At 47.9% G+C, this 16480-nt stretch overlaps 1 protein-coding gene across 7 annotated transcripts in view; it reads right to left on the reverse strand.

Annotated features, from left to right (window-relative positions):
• Positions 1–2981: 2981 nt before the first annotated feature.
• Positions 2982–16480, reverse strand: part of Lpin1 (lipin 1) — a 108772-nt gene continuing 95273 nt past the window's right edge. For all 7 annotated transcript variants that reach the window (XM_048804795.1, XM_015479963.2, XM_015479962.2 and 4 more), the window contains 4 exons: positions 13228–13380; positions 8135–8249; positions 7279–7382; positions 2982–4716 (listed from right to left, as the gene is read on the reverse strand). In XM_048804795.1, coding sequence (XP_048660752.1) covers positions 4557–4716; positions 7279–7382; positions 8135–8249; positions 13228–13380 — 532 coding nt within the window. In that variant the 3' untranslated portion in view covers positions 2982–4556. The remainder of the gene's footprint in view (positions 4717–7278; positions 7383–8134; positions 8250–13227; positions 13381–16480) is intronic.

The following is a 16480-nucleotide window of genomic DNA, read 5'->3' on the forward strand; positions in this document are numbered from 1 at the left end:
GATCCTGGCATCAGGACAGGCACCTCCAGGCTCCAACAATTTGGGGGAGGAAGGGAGCCATTAGGAATCCGGGCACAGCCTGCCAGGCTCCTTCCCATGCACCCCCACCCTGCCCCAGGCTGCCCAGCCTGTGGTCCCCTCCCAACCCTGATGGCTCACATCAGAGATCTCAGGAAGGGTGCTTAGATGTGTCACAGGGTCAGGACGACACCTTCTGACTCAAGCAGGCACCCACACTGGTTTTCAAGCTCCTTCTCAGGAGGTTAGCTGAGGCAAGTTCATCTTTCTAGGGATGCCCCTTTCCTTTCTGGGCAGGTCTGTGTGAGCTCTGGGCGGTTATCTTTCCCTGATCTGACCAGAGGAAAGTCAGGAAAAAGGCAGAGGACCCTGCTCTGCAGCATCAAAGGAACCAAGCACCGGGGTTCCCTGAAGGGGACTTCTTTAAACAGATTGCAGGGCCCAAGCCGCTGGTTTGATTCAGTAAGTCTAGAGTAAGGGCCCAAGAATTTGTTTTTGTAGCGAATGAGCTCCCTGTGGCTGCAGCTGCAGGCCAGAGACGACACTTAGAGAACAATAATCCTAAAAGGACACCAGACCTGAACAGGCAGCCACAGCCTGCTCCCTCTATGAAATCCGTCAGTGATGCTGGGCCTCAGGCTGTGCCAACTGGATATACTCTGGTACCAAAACAGTCCCCACAAGGCACTCCCCCGTCTCCCTCCAGGTCCAGTCCACTCCTGGCTGATCTCCAAGTCCAAGCACTACAGGAAGGGGGGCCTTTGGCGAAGTGGGAGATGCTTTTTTAAAAACGTGCTGCCAAAACAAAACCAATTGTGCCCCCAGGTGGCCACTTGGGCCCATTGACTTCCAAGGACGTCTTCTGTTTGGCCATACCCTGGGCTTCCTTGGGTACCAAGCCCCCTGCCTGGTTTGCAACAGAAGTGACTCCAATCACCACCTTTGATGCTGGAGTTGAAAGGAGGTTAGAAGAGTAAAGTCAGAAACTCCAGTGGCCTTTTAACCACCTTCTCTAAGTTTAGGAAGAAGTCGAGAATGAGCACTGCTCTCACAGACAAAATACACATGTTCAAAGGGAGGCAGACGAGGGAGAGGGACAGTGATGTCCAGACAGCTGGCTAGATAGTACTCCTGCAGGAGGAGGGCACTTAGATTCTAGGAGCTTGTTTTTATCCTTTTCAAATGCACCCTCCTTGTGTTCCTCCAAGATGATTAACCTGTTCCTGGCTTGAGCCAGGGTGGCATGCATTACCTGCTTGGAAAGGGCACTCTGTGACCCAAGGTTGATGGCTGCAACCCACCATCTCCACTCCTCAGCCCCAGATGCAAGGGCAGTGCTGTGCCGGTGTTGAAAACATGCTATTAAGCATCTCAAATGGTCAGATCACACCTGAGACACGGGGCACCAACCTACTGGACTAGTTTCCCTGGATACCTGTGGGAGCCGGTGCAGAACGACAGTCACAGCTTAAGCTAACGGTTAGGTTACAGGTGAAAGAGCCTGCTGACTGGATCCGAGCTGGAGTGAATCTGTGACAAAGCTCTCGACACTGTGTGAGGCTCGCTTTGCCACATGAGACGCACAGCCTTAGTACTACAGATGCCAGGGACAAATCATGTGGATCCGGCCAGTGTGAGGAACTCAGCCTAGGTTCTCCTGCAGCTCTGTTTCCACATTTAGGTACCAAGAATCTTCCACTTACTTCAAAATGTTAACTTAGGTAATCACCAGGAGTCTCCAGCCGTGTTGACTAAGAATTAAGCAGTTCTTAGCCTAAATAATTTAATAGGTCAGAGACTGTGATTCATTCATTTAAATGATAAATGAACTTGCAGTACACCACAAAGAAGTCAAAAGTGCACAGGAGGGCAGCCTGTGAGGCCAAGGACCCCACGTGTAAACACTGATTGGGGCCAGGCCCTGGGAAGCACTTGGGGATCAGCATCTTACTGAGACTCCTGGCTCCTAAGTCACCCTATCAAAACAGGGAGGAGCCCCAAGGTACAAGCCACCCTTCTCTTTCTTCATCCCTCTTGTCCCTCTGAAGAAGGGACACTGAACCATCAGAAAAGATGTTTATTCTAAGGGTGAGCAGGCCACCACCTTCAGGATTATGTTCAAGTAGAGAATAAAATACTGTGCTTGATAACACATCAGAAAAATAGCAAACTAATGACTTACCAAAATCTATTCAAAATTCACTTGCCTGATTTTCAGAGAAGTCTTTTATCCACCTCATCATTTATTACAATATTTTTTAGCTTTGCATCCAGCACAACATAATGAAGTATTACAGTGATTTTCATCATTGCACCAGCATGTACAAACACACATCAAATATTGTCAATAAAATAATGTGGTGATCCGAACCTCAGAACAAAAGGGGAATTCTTTTTGAAGGTGCAACCATTTCTCTCTCATGTTCCAGATATATACATTCTTCTTCATCATGTGTGACAGACATTTGGAGAACTCTCACAATGGAGTGATTCACTTCCATGGACCCATTTGAAACGTGTGGTCCAAATACAGCTGTCTAGCATATGATCTTGGGGTCACCAGGTCACAGCATACACGCAGATAAATAATCCACCTATTCCTGGGTGCAGCCACATATAAACCTCGTTTTCAGAAGCTGTAAGACAGGTGCTAATCTTACAGCCCACCCAGGGCTCACGTGTGAGTGTGACTCAATGGAAGGTGTGCTCTGTTTCGGGGGGGGTTATGGAAAGGTACATCAAATTAGTGTCCTAAGTTGCGTGCTCTCAGGCTCCACTTGGAGAGCAGCCTACAGAGCAGGTGAAGAGTGAGTTGCAACCATTCCCCCCGCCAAGGCTCCCTTGGGGCGCAAGGCAGAAAGCATGGGACCTCCGCAGGCTAGTGAGCAGTGAAAATTCACTCACACACCCTGGTGGCAGAAGATTCATGTGCCTTGTAAAGGTCAGCAGAGAACAAACAGGAGTTCGTTAAGGCAGGAATATTTTTAATTAATTTTAACACCTCCCAAAGGGAATTTGCACATGCATGTCCACGTCTCTAGGAAGTCTACGATCTGCCGGACTCTGGGTGTCCCCACGAACAGCTCAGTGGAGCCACCCATCCTTAACAGCCCACCAACCACAACAAAGGCAATGAAGCCGGGTTTTCTTTCACAGAAAGAGTAACATTTCCTTCAGCCGCTCCATGCTTTGCGCCTACAATTCTAACAATGAAATTTAATTGGAAAGCATTTCAGTCTTCACAGTAAAACACTCCTTAAAAAAATACTTCAAAAATGTAAAGCAAAATATTTTACCAAAATAATTCTTTCATTTTTCACATTGTTCCTTCCATCAGGTAGGTTAATAAACAGAACCACCTTCTACTGGCTTCAAGAATGTCACTCAAATTATTACTTTTAACCTTACCCTTAATTTGAGTGGAAAAAGCTAAGAAAAATAAATTATTCATAATTCCAAAAGAAGGTGGGTCATGAGATACACAGAATAAGGCCCTTCAGATGTCTAGCACACTCGTTTTTTAATGTATTAATAACAGTTGTAATTGAAAGACTATGGCTAGGGTGCTTACAACAGTGACCCAATCAGAGTGAAGCAATAAATAATATCTATAAAGAATAGAATTCAACTGCTTGAAACTATTTTCTTAAAACCAACCAGTTTCTTTTGAGAGCTCCCAACAAAAATCAACATCATCACCCTTCGGCATAAGCCCCGGTCAAGGCCACATGATCAGCGCCACCTCGCTGAGTGAAAGGGTGACAATGGGATGTTGAACTGATTTGAAATGTGCCTTAAAAGTCACGATCATTTTCCTTGAAGGCATAGCAGTTACTGAGAGCTGGACACAGCGCATTCCAAGTAAAATGTCTGCCACGGATGCATTAAGGCAAAAATGTCCCAGCCTTGAGCCACAAAGAATCGGGGGATATGCAGGCTGCCTCTAACCAAAGGAACTAAGAACATGTCACCTAAAAATGAGGCTAGTCAGCAAACACTGCCAGGGAACAACCACGGGGCCAAGACTAAGGCTTGCTCAAGGCTCCGACCCCATGAGGGTCAGGTTGCCATCAGGGACCTCGGGTTCAGGTCACTTGACCCTTCACTGCCCTGTCCGCCCTCTGCAGAAGGCAACACAAACGTCGCTGCCATGGGAGTGTGCCCCCTCAGGACCCCAGCCATGCACATCTGGCAATCCTCAGCTGAACCTCGTCAGGGGGCAAGCCTCTGCATCGGAGCCCCATATTGCACATTAACCAGAACTGACCCTGGAGCAGGCTGGGGCTCAGCGCTGCTGTGGGCAGCAGCCACACTGAGGATGCCTGGCACCCAGGAACACCCCACTCCTGGCCAGAAGGTCCACCCTCCGTGGTGTACTTAGAAACGTCACCCCATGGCAGGGGGAAGGGGGAGAAATGCTCCTCAATTCTAAGAAAATGAGCACACATGGGCTCCCAGTGCCAGCTCCAGGGTCCCCACAACCCGTTCTTTAGTGGTGACAGGCTCCCGCACCACTGCAGGAGGCTGTGTGGCATGTACTATGCTGAAGCAGAATGAATGTCCTGGTTCTCAAAAGGTGGCGGCGGCTCTCTCCAGAAGGTGAAGTTACTGAAAGTGTCCGCGCAGGGGAAGTCCGAAGAATGGCTTCTCTTCAGCAACGGGAAGACGTGGTCAACCACCTCACACAGCCTCACATACCTGCAAGGAAAATGGACACTGAGTTGCACCAGCACCCAGGGCTGCCCTCGCAGTAGGCAAGACCCACAACCCCAGCCAGTGGCCACCTGCCCAAGGTGACTGAAGTCGCTCTAGGACACTCCTTACTAATGAGGAATCAAGAGGTGGGAACAAGAGTCATAAAGGAGTCCTGAGGGCTTTACGGGAGGGGTCACACAAAGGACAAAAGGAGGAAATCAGCATGGCCACCACACAGCTGCCTGGCACAGAGGCCACCTTGACACAGGGGACACAAACCCAGGCAAAGCACCTCCCAGGAGAACACAACAAGAGACTGCTTCACTATAGGATGAAAAGACAAGCAGCCCTAGCGACAGGAGTCATGCCCTGGCCGTCGCCCTGCCACTTTCCAGCTCTGTGATCTTGGGAAAAGGGCTGAATCTCTCTACGCCACAATTTCCATCCCTGTAAAGTGGCGGAAATGAAAACTGCCACAGTGTTACTATCAGAATTAAATGAAATAGTATCTGCAGCAATAGAACTGCGTATAGTGGGTACTCAATAAATTTATTCAGCAAATCATTAATATGTCTCAGGGAAAAAACACTGGCTGGCATGAGGGTCAAGGTGTTTGGGAGCTGCTCCTGCCTTACTTGCTGAGGGACCAGGGTAAGCATCTTGCCCTCTCTGAGCCTCAGGCCTTTCATCTTCAGAGTGTGTGGAGCTGGACTAGAACAGGTTTCTCAATGCTCCCTACAACCTTCTCTCACTCTATTTTCTCTGCATTCCCAAGAGGATGCTGCACATTAGCTTTTGTGCCTGCACTACAAAAAGAAAGTTGCATTCTGAATCTGCCTTTTCAGACCTCCAGGCACCTCCACCCGACTCGGACACGCCTGGCTCTCTCCCTTGCATCCCCAGGCTCCTCCCTGACAATCCCTGGGCCTCTTTCCAGTTCCAATTTGCTTTTTGAAAACCTAAAGGGGCTTCTGAAATCCAAACTCCAGGAATTAGTATGTTCTGAGGCATAAAATGACTTATTAAATAAGGACGAGTGTGTGTGTTTAATAGGGGGCCTCTGAAGGCCTCATGAGGAACACTGTACTGGCACAAATGGGAAAATCTCTCTTAATATAAAACCAAGAATTATGTCTTTACTGGGGATTAAAACAAAATTTCTAAAGACCTCCCAGCTCTAAGACCTATTAATCTGAGCCTTATGGCTATAGGAGGAGCCTCCCGGCTGCAGCAGTTCTCTGCCAGGCTGCGGTAGGCACCAGAACCAAGCCCACGTGCTCTGGTGACAAGGCAAGACCCAGTGGGTGCCTCGGCCCTCCACGACTGGGCTCCCTGCAGCAGGCGGGCATGACATGCCCCGCCACTCACAAACGCAAATGGAGGAAAGCACCGAGCTACTTTATGGCCCATCCCTGAGGACATTCCAGATAACTGGCCAGGTACACCGCGTGGCTTAGAAAGTTCAGTGCCTGAGCAATGTGGGAGTAGTCCCCTCACGGAGTAGTCCCATCATGGTGCAGGTGTTAGGGGAGAGCATCATTTGGCAAGATGGGAGTCGGCTTCATGCGTAAGTCCACCCTGAGGCCCAGCAACAGGCAAAAGCAAGGGGCTACAGCAGTCTAACCCGAGTCTCAGGAGGCAAGCAGAGTGACGCTGGAGGCTTTGGGCAAGCGGTCTTAGAAACTGGAATCCCTAGCCACGGAAAGCTCTTTGTAACCCTAAACAAAAATCCATAGATCGTCTCTAGGCCAGGGACCCTTTCACATGGGCACATGCTGCACTGGCATTAGGGAGAAGAGGAATGAAAACATTTAGAACAAGGGGACACAACGATTCATCAGAGGTTCCCAAATTTCTATATTATGAGTTCAGGGAAATAGACCCACCAAGATCCTAATGAATAATAAGCAAAGCATCAGGGTTCAGGGGTGCACGCCTGGGATCCCAGCTATGCTACTTGAGAGGCTGATTGCAAATCTGAGCTCAGTCTGGGGAATTTAGTGAGACCCTGTCTAAAATAAAAGGGCTGGGATCTGGCTCAGTGGTAGAGCACTTGCCTAGCGTGTTCAAGGGCCTGGGTTCCATCCCCAGTACTGCGAAAAACCAAAATAGCCATTGGGGTTAGCCCTCTGACTTGAAAAACCTGAGTTTTAACCAAAACATACAAGAGAATTTCTTAACAACTACACGGGACAGGGAGCTTCAGCACTTGAGGAGATATCCAGCTTCCCACAGTTCTGCTTGGTTACATTTCTAATCCACATTCTAGGCTTCCGAGCCTAACTCGGCAAATCTAAACAAGGATATTTTGAATTCATTCAATTCCTTTTGGTAGCAGAATCTAAAGTCTAGTTCAAGTTTTACACCTAGAGGGGAATCTGATTTGATTCTAGCTGCTTAAAAATTAAATTTTGGACAAAAAATATAGGAATTAAACCACATGCTTTAGAGTAGTTAAAGATTAAAAACACAGGTAGCAAGGGCTTTAAGAGTCCACTGTAAATGGCAGAGCGCCATCTCAAGACACAGCTGCAACCCCAGGTGGCACACGCCTGCCATACTCACGAGGAGATGTTGGTCTTGGCATGCTCCTGTACCAGCTCTCCTTTAGGGTTGACAGTGAAGATTCTGTTCAAGGACACCCCCACTTGCTTGTAGGAATACACGTCCTGTGTGGAGAAAGGTGATTGATTTAAACAAGTTCACTGTAAAAAAAAAAGTGTGTGATCTCTGTTTTAAAGTAAGAGCATCAAATTCGCACCAACAAGAGCAGGAAGTGGGGAACCAGCCAGCTTTCCTCCCCCGGCCTCGGGCCCCTCTGTGTTCAGGAACCCAGTTAAAGAGCAAGCAAACTCCTGCGTCTCCTGCAATCCTGACATTCTTTGGGGTTACTCTGTCCCACTTTCTTGTTTCATGAAAACCTGTCATGATGTTTAAGAGTACAAGAATTTTCTGGTTGAGCAATTAGTACTGTACCCACTGTATTCTCCAGAATTCTGAACCTTCCACTAAACTTGGGCCACACACACACAACCTCAAAGCATTTCCTCTTCCTGTAAGATTATATGTTCCACACTCTTAAAATGCTACACCCCTAAGACTCAATATGTGGACTTCCCCACCCTCTGGAAGAAAGGATCTAATGCTATTAAATGTCCTTGCTTTACTCATTAAGAAGTGATATGGAATTTCAAGTTTATAGGCCCACACCTCAAGGTCAAACCCACCAGCCAGCCTTCAGAGAAAGCTGGAGGCCATGTGACATAATTTCAAATCTCTTTGCCTTGAGATGCAGTCATTTGCCAGGCTATGTGTCACAGGATGAGGACTGGCTTTACATGAGGTTCGGGCCACAGCTCTCCGGTGACTGCTGTTGGGGGAGCAATGTCCAGGGCTCTTAGGGACTCAACCTAGTACTCACAGCCGGCCGGTTTCCAAATGCAGCATAAAAGGGTTCCGTATTTGGGAAAAACAGGTTTTTGATGTCAGTTAAACACTGGACTTTAAACTTTTCTGGCTTCTTTTCAATCACTTCTCTGTTAAAACAAACCAGTAAATAACGGATCAGCAGGAGAATAACTTCAGTAACTCTAAACTACTTATAGGCCTCAACACTGTGAAGTCAGTGAAGCCAGCCTAGGAGAGTGTCAGGGGTGGCCTGCCAGCCTCTCCACAGGGACGGCGCCAGGAGGAAGAAAGACTTCCAGCAACCAGCTAAGGAGCAGGGGCTCCAGGGCCTACTGAGGGGAGCATCTCCACACCTACTCATGAAACAGGTACAGCCTCGAACACAGAACCTGAGGAAAATTCTGAGCAACCGGTAAACCAATCTAGCCCATGAATAAGGGCAAAGCTTCCAAAAACATATATGTGTGTAAACCAGCAATATCCAAAAGCCAGGCTCATGTCAGGAATGCAAGAGTGACATAATATCTAGAATTGATTAGTATAACACAACACATTGTCAGATTAAGGGGAAAAAAATCTCTGATATAAAAAGGGCAATTATACAATTCAATATCAAATCAGGATGAAAATTCTTAAACCAGGATGAGAAGGGGATACTCAGACCTCCTGACAGTAAAATACCGGGGTCTCCAGCACCACGGCAGTTCAGTGTACACTCAGTCCCACCCAGAGCAATGACATGAAAAGATAAATATAGGCTGTAAAGATTAGAAAGGATGTGAGAGAAACAACTATTCATATTCACAAAAAGCTGCCACCTACATTTTTTAAAAACCCAGATGAGTTATCAGAATTCAGGAAGGTTAATAAGTCAAAGGAAAAAAAAAATCAATGCATTTCCATGTATCAGAAACAGAGAATATAATTGTGTAAACAGTATTTAAAATAGATTTTAAAATATCAAATGTCTAGAAACCTAACAGTCATGACAGCCCTTTCTAGCTAAAGTTATTAAACTACTGAAATACATTAAGAGAAGGCCTACATAAATGAAGAAATAAATTATATTCTTGAATTAGAAGATTCAATATTATACTGAGATATTAATTCTCCCTAAATTGACCTACAGAGTCATTGCAATTTTAATCCAAATTATGAAAGATTTCTGTATGTTTTTATATAACTGCATTCCAAAAGCCACACAGCAGAACGAAGCCAGGGCACCCCTGCTGGTGGGAGGGTGAAGGCTTTCGAAGCTCTGGGGCCTGACACACTGCAGTACCTGGTCCATATGTTCCTTTGCCAAGGGAAAAACAGAGCCCAGAAACAATCGCACATTCACAGACGCTTGGCTGATGACCACAAAAGCATCCTAAAACAGGATGAAAGGGCAGTGTGTTCTTAATATAAGGTGCCAGGACAAATGAATACCCACAGAAGAAAAACAAAATGACTCTGGGTCTCTGCACCAGGCTATCTACATAAATCAGTCCCAGTTAGTGTAGACCTAACGAGAAAGTCACCGCCAGTCAATAAAATTCAGAAGACTATGCTCACAGGTCAGGGAGGACTTTGTTAAGACACAAACGCCTAAACCTCAGAGCCAACATATGCTCAGCTCTAAGTAATAAGAACTTATACTCATTAGAAGCAATAAACTGAAAAAAAAAAAAAAGAGAGAGATTTGCAGCACTCATAGAATACACATTGCGCTCTCCCAAAGCAAAAAGAAGTTGCAGGGAAGCCTTGGATAGGCACTTCATTGAAGAGGTCCCCAAGGACCAGTAAGTCTAAAAAGAGGTATTTATACCCCCTGGCAAGAATGTTAAAGCCTCTCCTCGACCCAGCACACGTGCCCTAGGGACACACACAGGAACACTGCTGTCTGGGCTGGGGTTGTGGCTCAGTGGTAGAGCACCTGCCTAGTAAGCATGAGGCACTGGTTCAATTTCCAGCCCCACATTAAAAAACCAAATAAGCAAAATAAAGGTATTGTGTCCATCTACAACTAAAAATATTTTTAAAAAATAAATAAATAAAATACTGCATCAACTGCAAAAAGCTAGAGATGACTCCAGCATCCACCGGCAGCAGAATGAATAAATAGGTGTGAGGGCCACGCAACCAGAAACCACTGAAGTAATGAGCAAACTGCAGCTCCACTCGCAATCCTAGAGACTCTCAACAAAAGCTGAAGATGTGAAAAAATATATGTTCCAAGAAAACACCTGATTTCATTGACATAAAACTCACAAACATGCACAAGTAAATACTTTGCTTAGGGTCACAAATATCGGTGAGAAGATTAGCAAGACCATAAGGAATGACTAACAGAACTCAGGGACAGCGGGCACTACTGAGGGGCAGTGGGGTCCAGCACTGAGACTTGCACATGGTGGCACACCTCTGCTCTTTAAGTGGATGCCAGGTGCCCTGTGTCCACCATCTGATTATGCTTTATACCTTGCAGATATCCTAGAAATCTCCTCTTATACCTACTGAAAAATGTAATTTAGGTGACAATGACAATGGCAATGATAACCACAGGCACAGACTAAATATGTGAAGCCCCCAGGATGGTCCTGGCTCTGTGCTGACTCCCAGGCCATAGGTCCTCCTGGGCACTGAGTAAGGGTCTTGTACTCCACAGCCTGGGACCCTGGTGTACAGATGCATGAGTGGCTGTCCACACTTCAGGACCCTTGTGGATGAACACATGAGTAACTTCACGCTCACACACACAGACTCACAGGGGGTGGGAGGAATGGGACAGTTCAATGTGAATGGGTATTTGGTGCTCAGCAGGGAGATACCATGGCCCCAGGCCACCCATGGCTTGACAGTGCTGGATACCTAGAGAGCCCTGGTATGACCACAGTGGCCAGTCCACACTGCTCCTAGGTATATCCCGTCTCTGATGACCTGAATTTGCAAACAGTCATGGGTCACTTACCTCAAGAGAGGTAAATTACTCTGAATCACAAGTGTCACATGTCCAAGTCTCACAACTCAGAAACCTCAAGGGAAATCAAAGCTATTTATGGAAGTAGGGCCTCTTTCCCAGAGACAGAGAGCAGCCTCTACTGCTGCCTAACTCCAGAAGTTCAACTCTGCCCCATAATCCAGAGTTTCAGGAACCAGCCAGGGTTAATCTGTAAGCCCCTGCCTCTGAGCCCAACTTCTCAGCAGGTCACCACCCGGAGCCTGGAGCTGCACTGGGGACGGTGCACTGCACTGATGAGGGTTTATGACAACCATCTGCACAGTTCTGTCTCCACCATAGGGCACGGGCCTCAACTCCAGTTTTGATCTTAATGTGAACAAATGGATGGGAGCGTGGAACAAACCAAAAGGGTGGGTGTGTGGAAGAGATCCCCCCAACTTGTTTCTCAGTGTTTCCTAGAATCACAGCATGGAGCTGGAAAGGCCTCCTGGGAGCATCTAAGCTAACCTTCTCATTCGGCAGTTGAAGACACAGCCTATGGAAGGCGGGGTGCCTCTGGCCACACCAGGTTGCCTGGAGGCTCTGTCCCCACTAGCAGCTCCTTCTGCCCTGCCCTGGTGAGAGCCTGCTCCTGAGACTGCAATGCATGCAGGTCCCCGTGCCCCCCACAGCCTCGTCCACTTCTTTTCCTTCATCCAGTTTAAAGCTAAACAGTGCCATCAGGATGGAACCCAGCTAAACCAAACCCTGCTAACGAAGGTCGTCTGTGCTCACAGCAGACTCACCCATCAATTCTAGGAAATCTACAGGGCAGCTGACCATGAAATGGCTTTGGCTACACTGCAGGACTGGGTGTTGGCTATCTGCTACAGGGGCACTTCCATCTCCCAGAACACCATGCAAACTGTGATTTTTGAGAGTTTTTAAAATAACTCCTTACAGGCAAAAATACATCTTAAACAAAGATATGTAAATAAGAACATGAGAAGGATTACTTTAAAGTTAACAGCAGGATGTCAGGGTAATAATGTCCACTCTCCACTCTGCCCAGCATAGACTTAGTGCTCAGCACATGCTAATGACAGCCAGCTTCAAGCTGTCAATGTAGCTCAGTGACAAATTCCATTAAACTTCTGGATTGCATTGAAGCTATACTGTTGTGATAATTCATAAGACTTGAAACACATGGTTTCATGTGTTTTGCCTGAATTTTCTCCCAAGAATGAGCAAGCTTTAATTCGAAATATTTTAAAAGCAAACCTATGATGGAAAAGATGTCTATAGAGAAATACTCAAGAGTCAGCTTGGCATTTTGGGTCCATACAGATTTGTCCATTGTTCAATGGTTAGCAGCAGCACATGCAGCTAATCTGCTCCTCTAACTGGAGCAGAACCATGCCAAAGCCTTTCACTGATCTTCAAGAGCAAGGATATAACACTATGAGTTAGCCTTTAGCAGGGACCAACAATCTGACCCACGTGGAATGCAAGAGATTATGCTTCAAGGGAAGCTGGGGAAACCACAATGGGTACCCCCATGAAAAGGAGTGCAATATCCCCACCCCTTCCACAGCAAGAGGTGACCAGCTGCCTTGAATATGGCCAGAAGGGGAAGAGAGGAGGACAATCAGAATCGATCTCCAAGAGGGTAACTATAAGAAGCAGTATGTCTAGAATTCTAAGAGGGATCAGCAAGTGTGCTGAGGGTCCAAAGGCCAGGTGGATGGGGCAGCTGGGAGAGGGACCACTTCACCCCAGCAGGGTTCCCAGTGAGAGGAGATGCAAGTTGATTCCCCAAGGGTCCCCATGAAGACCCAGCCTGACCACTGAGGAAGAAAGGGAGAGGGAGAGCTACCCAAAACAGAACAGCACGGGGGACAGGACTGCACAGCAGAGAGGGTTCAGTATGGCTTGAGATTTAGAAATGAGACAGAGGGCTGGGAGACAGGTCATGAAGAGCCACCCAGAGCCAAGCTAATGACTGGACTTCACCACAGAGCCAATGGTAAGCCAAGGTGTTGCACGCCCATGATCTCCTTGGTGCCCCTGTGAAGCACAGGCATTGCCTGGAGAAGACCGTGTAAGAGATGATCTATTCTTGCAGAGAGGGAGTGGGGCTGGCCCACAGATCTCAGTATGGGAGCAGAGTGCCAGGGTGGTACCTGTGCAAGGCAGAGAAGAGGCTGCTGGGGCTGAGCAGCAGCGGCCCCTGCGGCAGCACCGTGCCCCTCTCGTTGACCCAGTGCAGGTAGCCCCGTGTCATGTCTGCCATCCCGATGGCACGTGCAGAACAGTAGAGAAACTTATATCCATTTCTGAAAGAGAAAAAGCACCCACATTTAATGGCAATCAGAGACGAAAGTTTCTGGCATTCCCAAACCCTCTCTGTTTCATGAAGAATGCCTTTGTTGCAAGTTCCCCACATAAGAAAGTCCACATTCTATAAAATCCTATTTTCAATTGAGAAATAAACCTAATTGCCTTTCTCTAATTTACTAAGCACATTCACATTCCTGATTAAATTTAATTCACTCGAAAAACATGCTTAGGTGGGTATTTCCCCCTGGTTTACTGCCATAGAGATGGAGGTTCAGAGGATCAAGTTGGCCAGAGTTTCTGCACGGTGTCCTGTACACCCCTGTCCCTGCTCTAGCTAGGGCCACCCATCCACTGTGCCAGGTCCAGGGCAGCCAAATGCCCGTGCATGGCCCTGCTTGGGCACACAGCTCTTCCCCTGCCCACCCTCAAATGCCCCTCTCCACTGGCTAATTCCCACCAGCATGTGATACTCTCATCCCCACAAACAGACCAAGCAGAAAACACCACACACAAATCCTGTGTCCTTGTGCTCTCTCCAGCTAAGATCCCACACTTCTCTTCCCCTCTGTGGCAGAATTCTTTCCAAAAGCTGTGCCGAGGCCCTGAGCCACCTGTTCACTCCATTCCTCTCCACCCCTGCTCTGGAGCAGGCTCTCCTTCCCCTCCCTGCTGGCCTTGCACAGGTCAGCTACGAGGCCATTTTGCTAAATTCAGGCAGTGGTTCTCAATTCTATGTGAAGAGACTTCCCAGGAGCCTCTGCCAGGTGCTCAGTCCACCGTCTAGCACAGCACCTTTGCCACTTGGCTCCCTGGACTCCACCTGCAGGTGTCTGAGATGCTAATTTTATTCAAAACTTGATTTTCAGAGTCTAGCCCACTGCCAGCTGCTGTCACTACTCAGGCACTCTGCTTCAAAGGCTGTTACCAAACCAAACTGGAAATCAGCTTGGGGACATGCTAATGGGGAAAATACTTATTGGTGGCAACAAGAATTTCCCTTCCAGAGCCTTTCCCAGCCTCAAGGAAAGCTATCTGAAATCCCAGCAATGCCCCCCATCAACGCTCTGGTGGCACAAGTCTGTCTGGATGACGCTCTTCGGGGTAAGACCCCTTACTCAGAAGGGCAACCATGTCAGGATGCACCCCTCAGGCCACCCGGCCCAGGTCTCTACACAATCCGAGGCTCTTGCCACCATCCTTTCAACCACCCTCTCTGAACCTCCAGTGCCAGCTCTGCCAGCTAGGGGCACCATGGGGCTTGGCGTGGCCCTGCCCCACAGGAGCAGAGACTGTCGGGGGTGGGGAACCAAAATTAGAGAAAAGGGACAGGTGACAAAGCAGAGGAGGGCCCAGGGTAGGAATTCCTCTGATATTCTCGGTGACTGGAACAGGACTTGGGGAAATACCAGAGCAAAGTAAGGAAAAGTGATCCAAGTCCAAGTGGCTTTCTCCTTCTGTCCCTGTCTCCATATCCTGAACTAGAGAGATTTCAACAGTCTCTGGGACTACACCAGACCACCAGGAGTGCTTACTAAGACCAGCCTCCAGACTGCAGCCCACAACACTGACATCTTGAGGTCACCGGAGGCCCATGCAATGCTGCAGCAGGGGTACTCAGCAGCACCCCTGGGCTCCACCCACCAGCACACCCCACCAAGACAATCAAAACTGTCACCACACACTGCTACATGTCCCACAGGGGACAAAGACATTCTTGGTAGAGGATGACTATTGTAGGGGAAAAGGGACCCTGGGGCGTCATTTGCAATCTGAAGAGGAAGGACAGCCCCCCACACCCGGTCCCTTAAGGAAGGCTCTGGATCAAACCCGCTGGCCTTAGCCTGCTCTACTGAACCCTGTGATCTGCTCCCCACCTCCTTCCCTGTTTCCCTTTTCAGCCACCCTTCCTGGGCACCATGAGGCCACTGGGCAACAGCTCATCTGCCACCTCTACTCTTGTTCCTACATCCACTTACAATGACCTGTCATCTCCTTCGAAACCCTGCTGCCACCTTCTCACTGAAACCTCCTGTGACACCTTTAGTGTCCCCTTTACCGTGTCCTTCAAAGACAGCATCCCAGTGTCCTGATCACTCACCACCTTTCCACAAGGAGCTCCACAGGCTTCCTCCTCCCTCATCACAAGCTCCTCAAAGGAGAGGTGGTCAGTATCCCTGCAGCCCCAGAATAGCCCCCAGTACACAGCAGGTGCACAAATCAGAGCCCAGGGGGACGGCCCCCAGCGCACAGCAGGTGTACAGTCTAGCTAGGTGCCTCCCAGTTCTGGCCGAGGCTGGGCTGAGAAAGTCCCCCAGCTGCAGCCCACATGCACCCACTTCAGCAGCAGAGCACAGCATGGATGGCGATGGCCTAAGGGGTCATCTGGCCTAACCTCGTTTTAGAGAGGAGGAAACCAAAGCTCAGAATGGGACATATGCCTCAGGTAAGTCACAGTTGTCGCTGCTGGAATCCAGCCCTGCTGATTGCAGACAGACCTTTATTCCCCACCAGCCTCTCTTCCTGGCAGAGAGTGACCCTGCAGTAAACCAAGAGCTGAGGCGAAAGAAGTGACTGCTATGGGCAGGAGACGGGAAACCCCAATGAGTCTGCTCATGGTTAGTCCCTCCTTTGACATGCTGGCCTGAGGTGGCATGTTCCTTAAGCCACAGATAAACGAATTTATTTATGGAATCACAAGAATTCATTCTTGCTGAGTCATAGTGCCACTGACTCCAGGTAACATGAATATAAAAATACACATCAACTAAGGTAGAAAATTAGAGCAATCATTCTTCAAAATTAGATTCCCAAAAACCTATTCGCTCAATGATCTCAATATTTTAGGAAATAGTCCTTCTTTATGCTCCTTCTAATTATTGAATGTATTTGAATCTGAGGGAGCTTCATTTACCTTCCATTTATATTTGCTATAGTTCTCTTTCAACACTAACTAAGCAAGGTTTATACCCTTCCTATGAATGAGATGATAATCAGACTCACAGATAATTCCTCAGGGCTACCCATATTTAAACAAGTAATTAAATTCAGCAAAAAATAAATAAAGTTGTCCTTATTTTCTGTGATTTCTAGGCAAGT

Source organism: Marmota marmota, unplaced genomic scaffold, assembly GCF_001458135.2.
Source record: "Marmota marmota marmota unplaced genomic scaffold, marMar, whole genome shotgun sequence".
In the NCBI taxonomy this organism is placed as follows: Eukaryota; Metazoa; Chordata; class Mammalia; order Rodentia; family Sciuridae; genus Marmota; species Marmota marmota.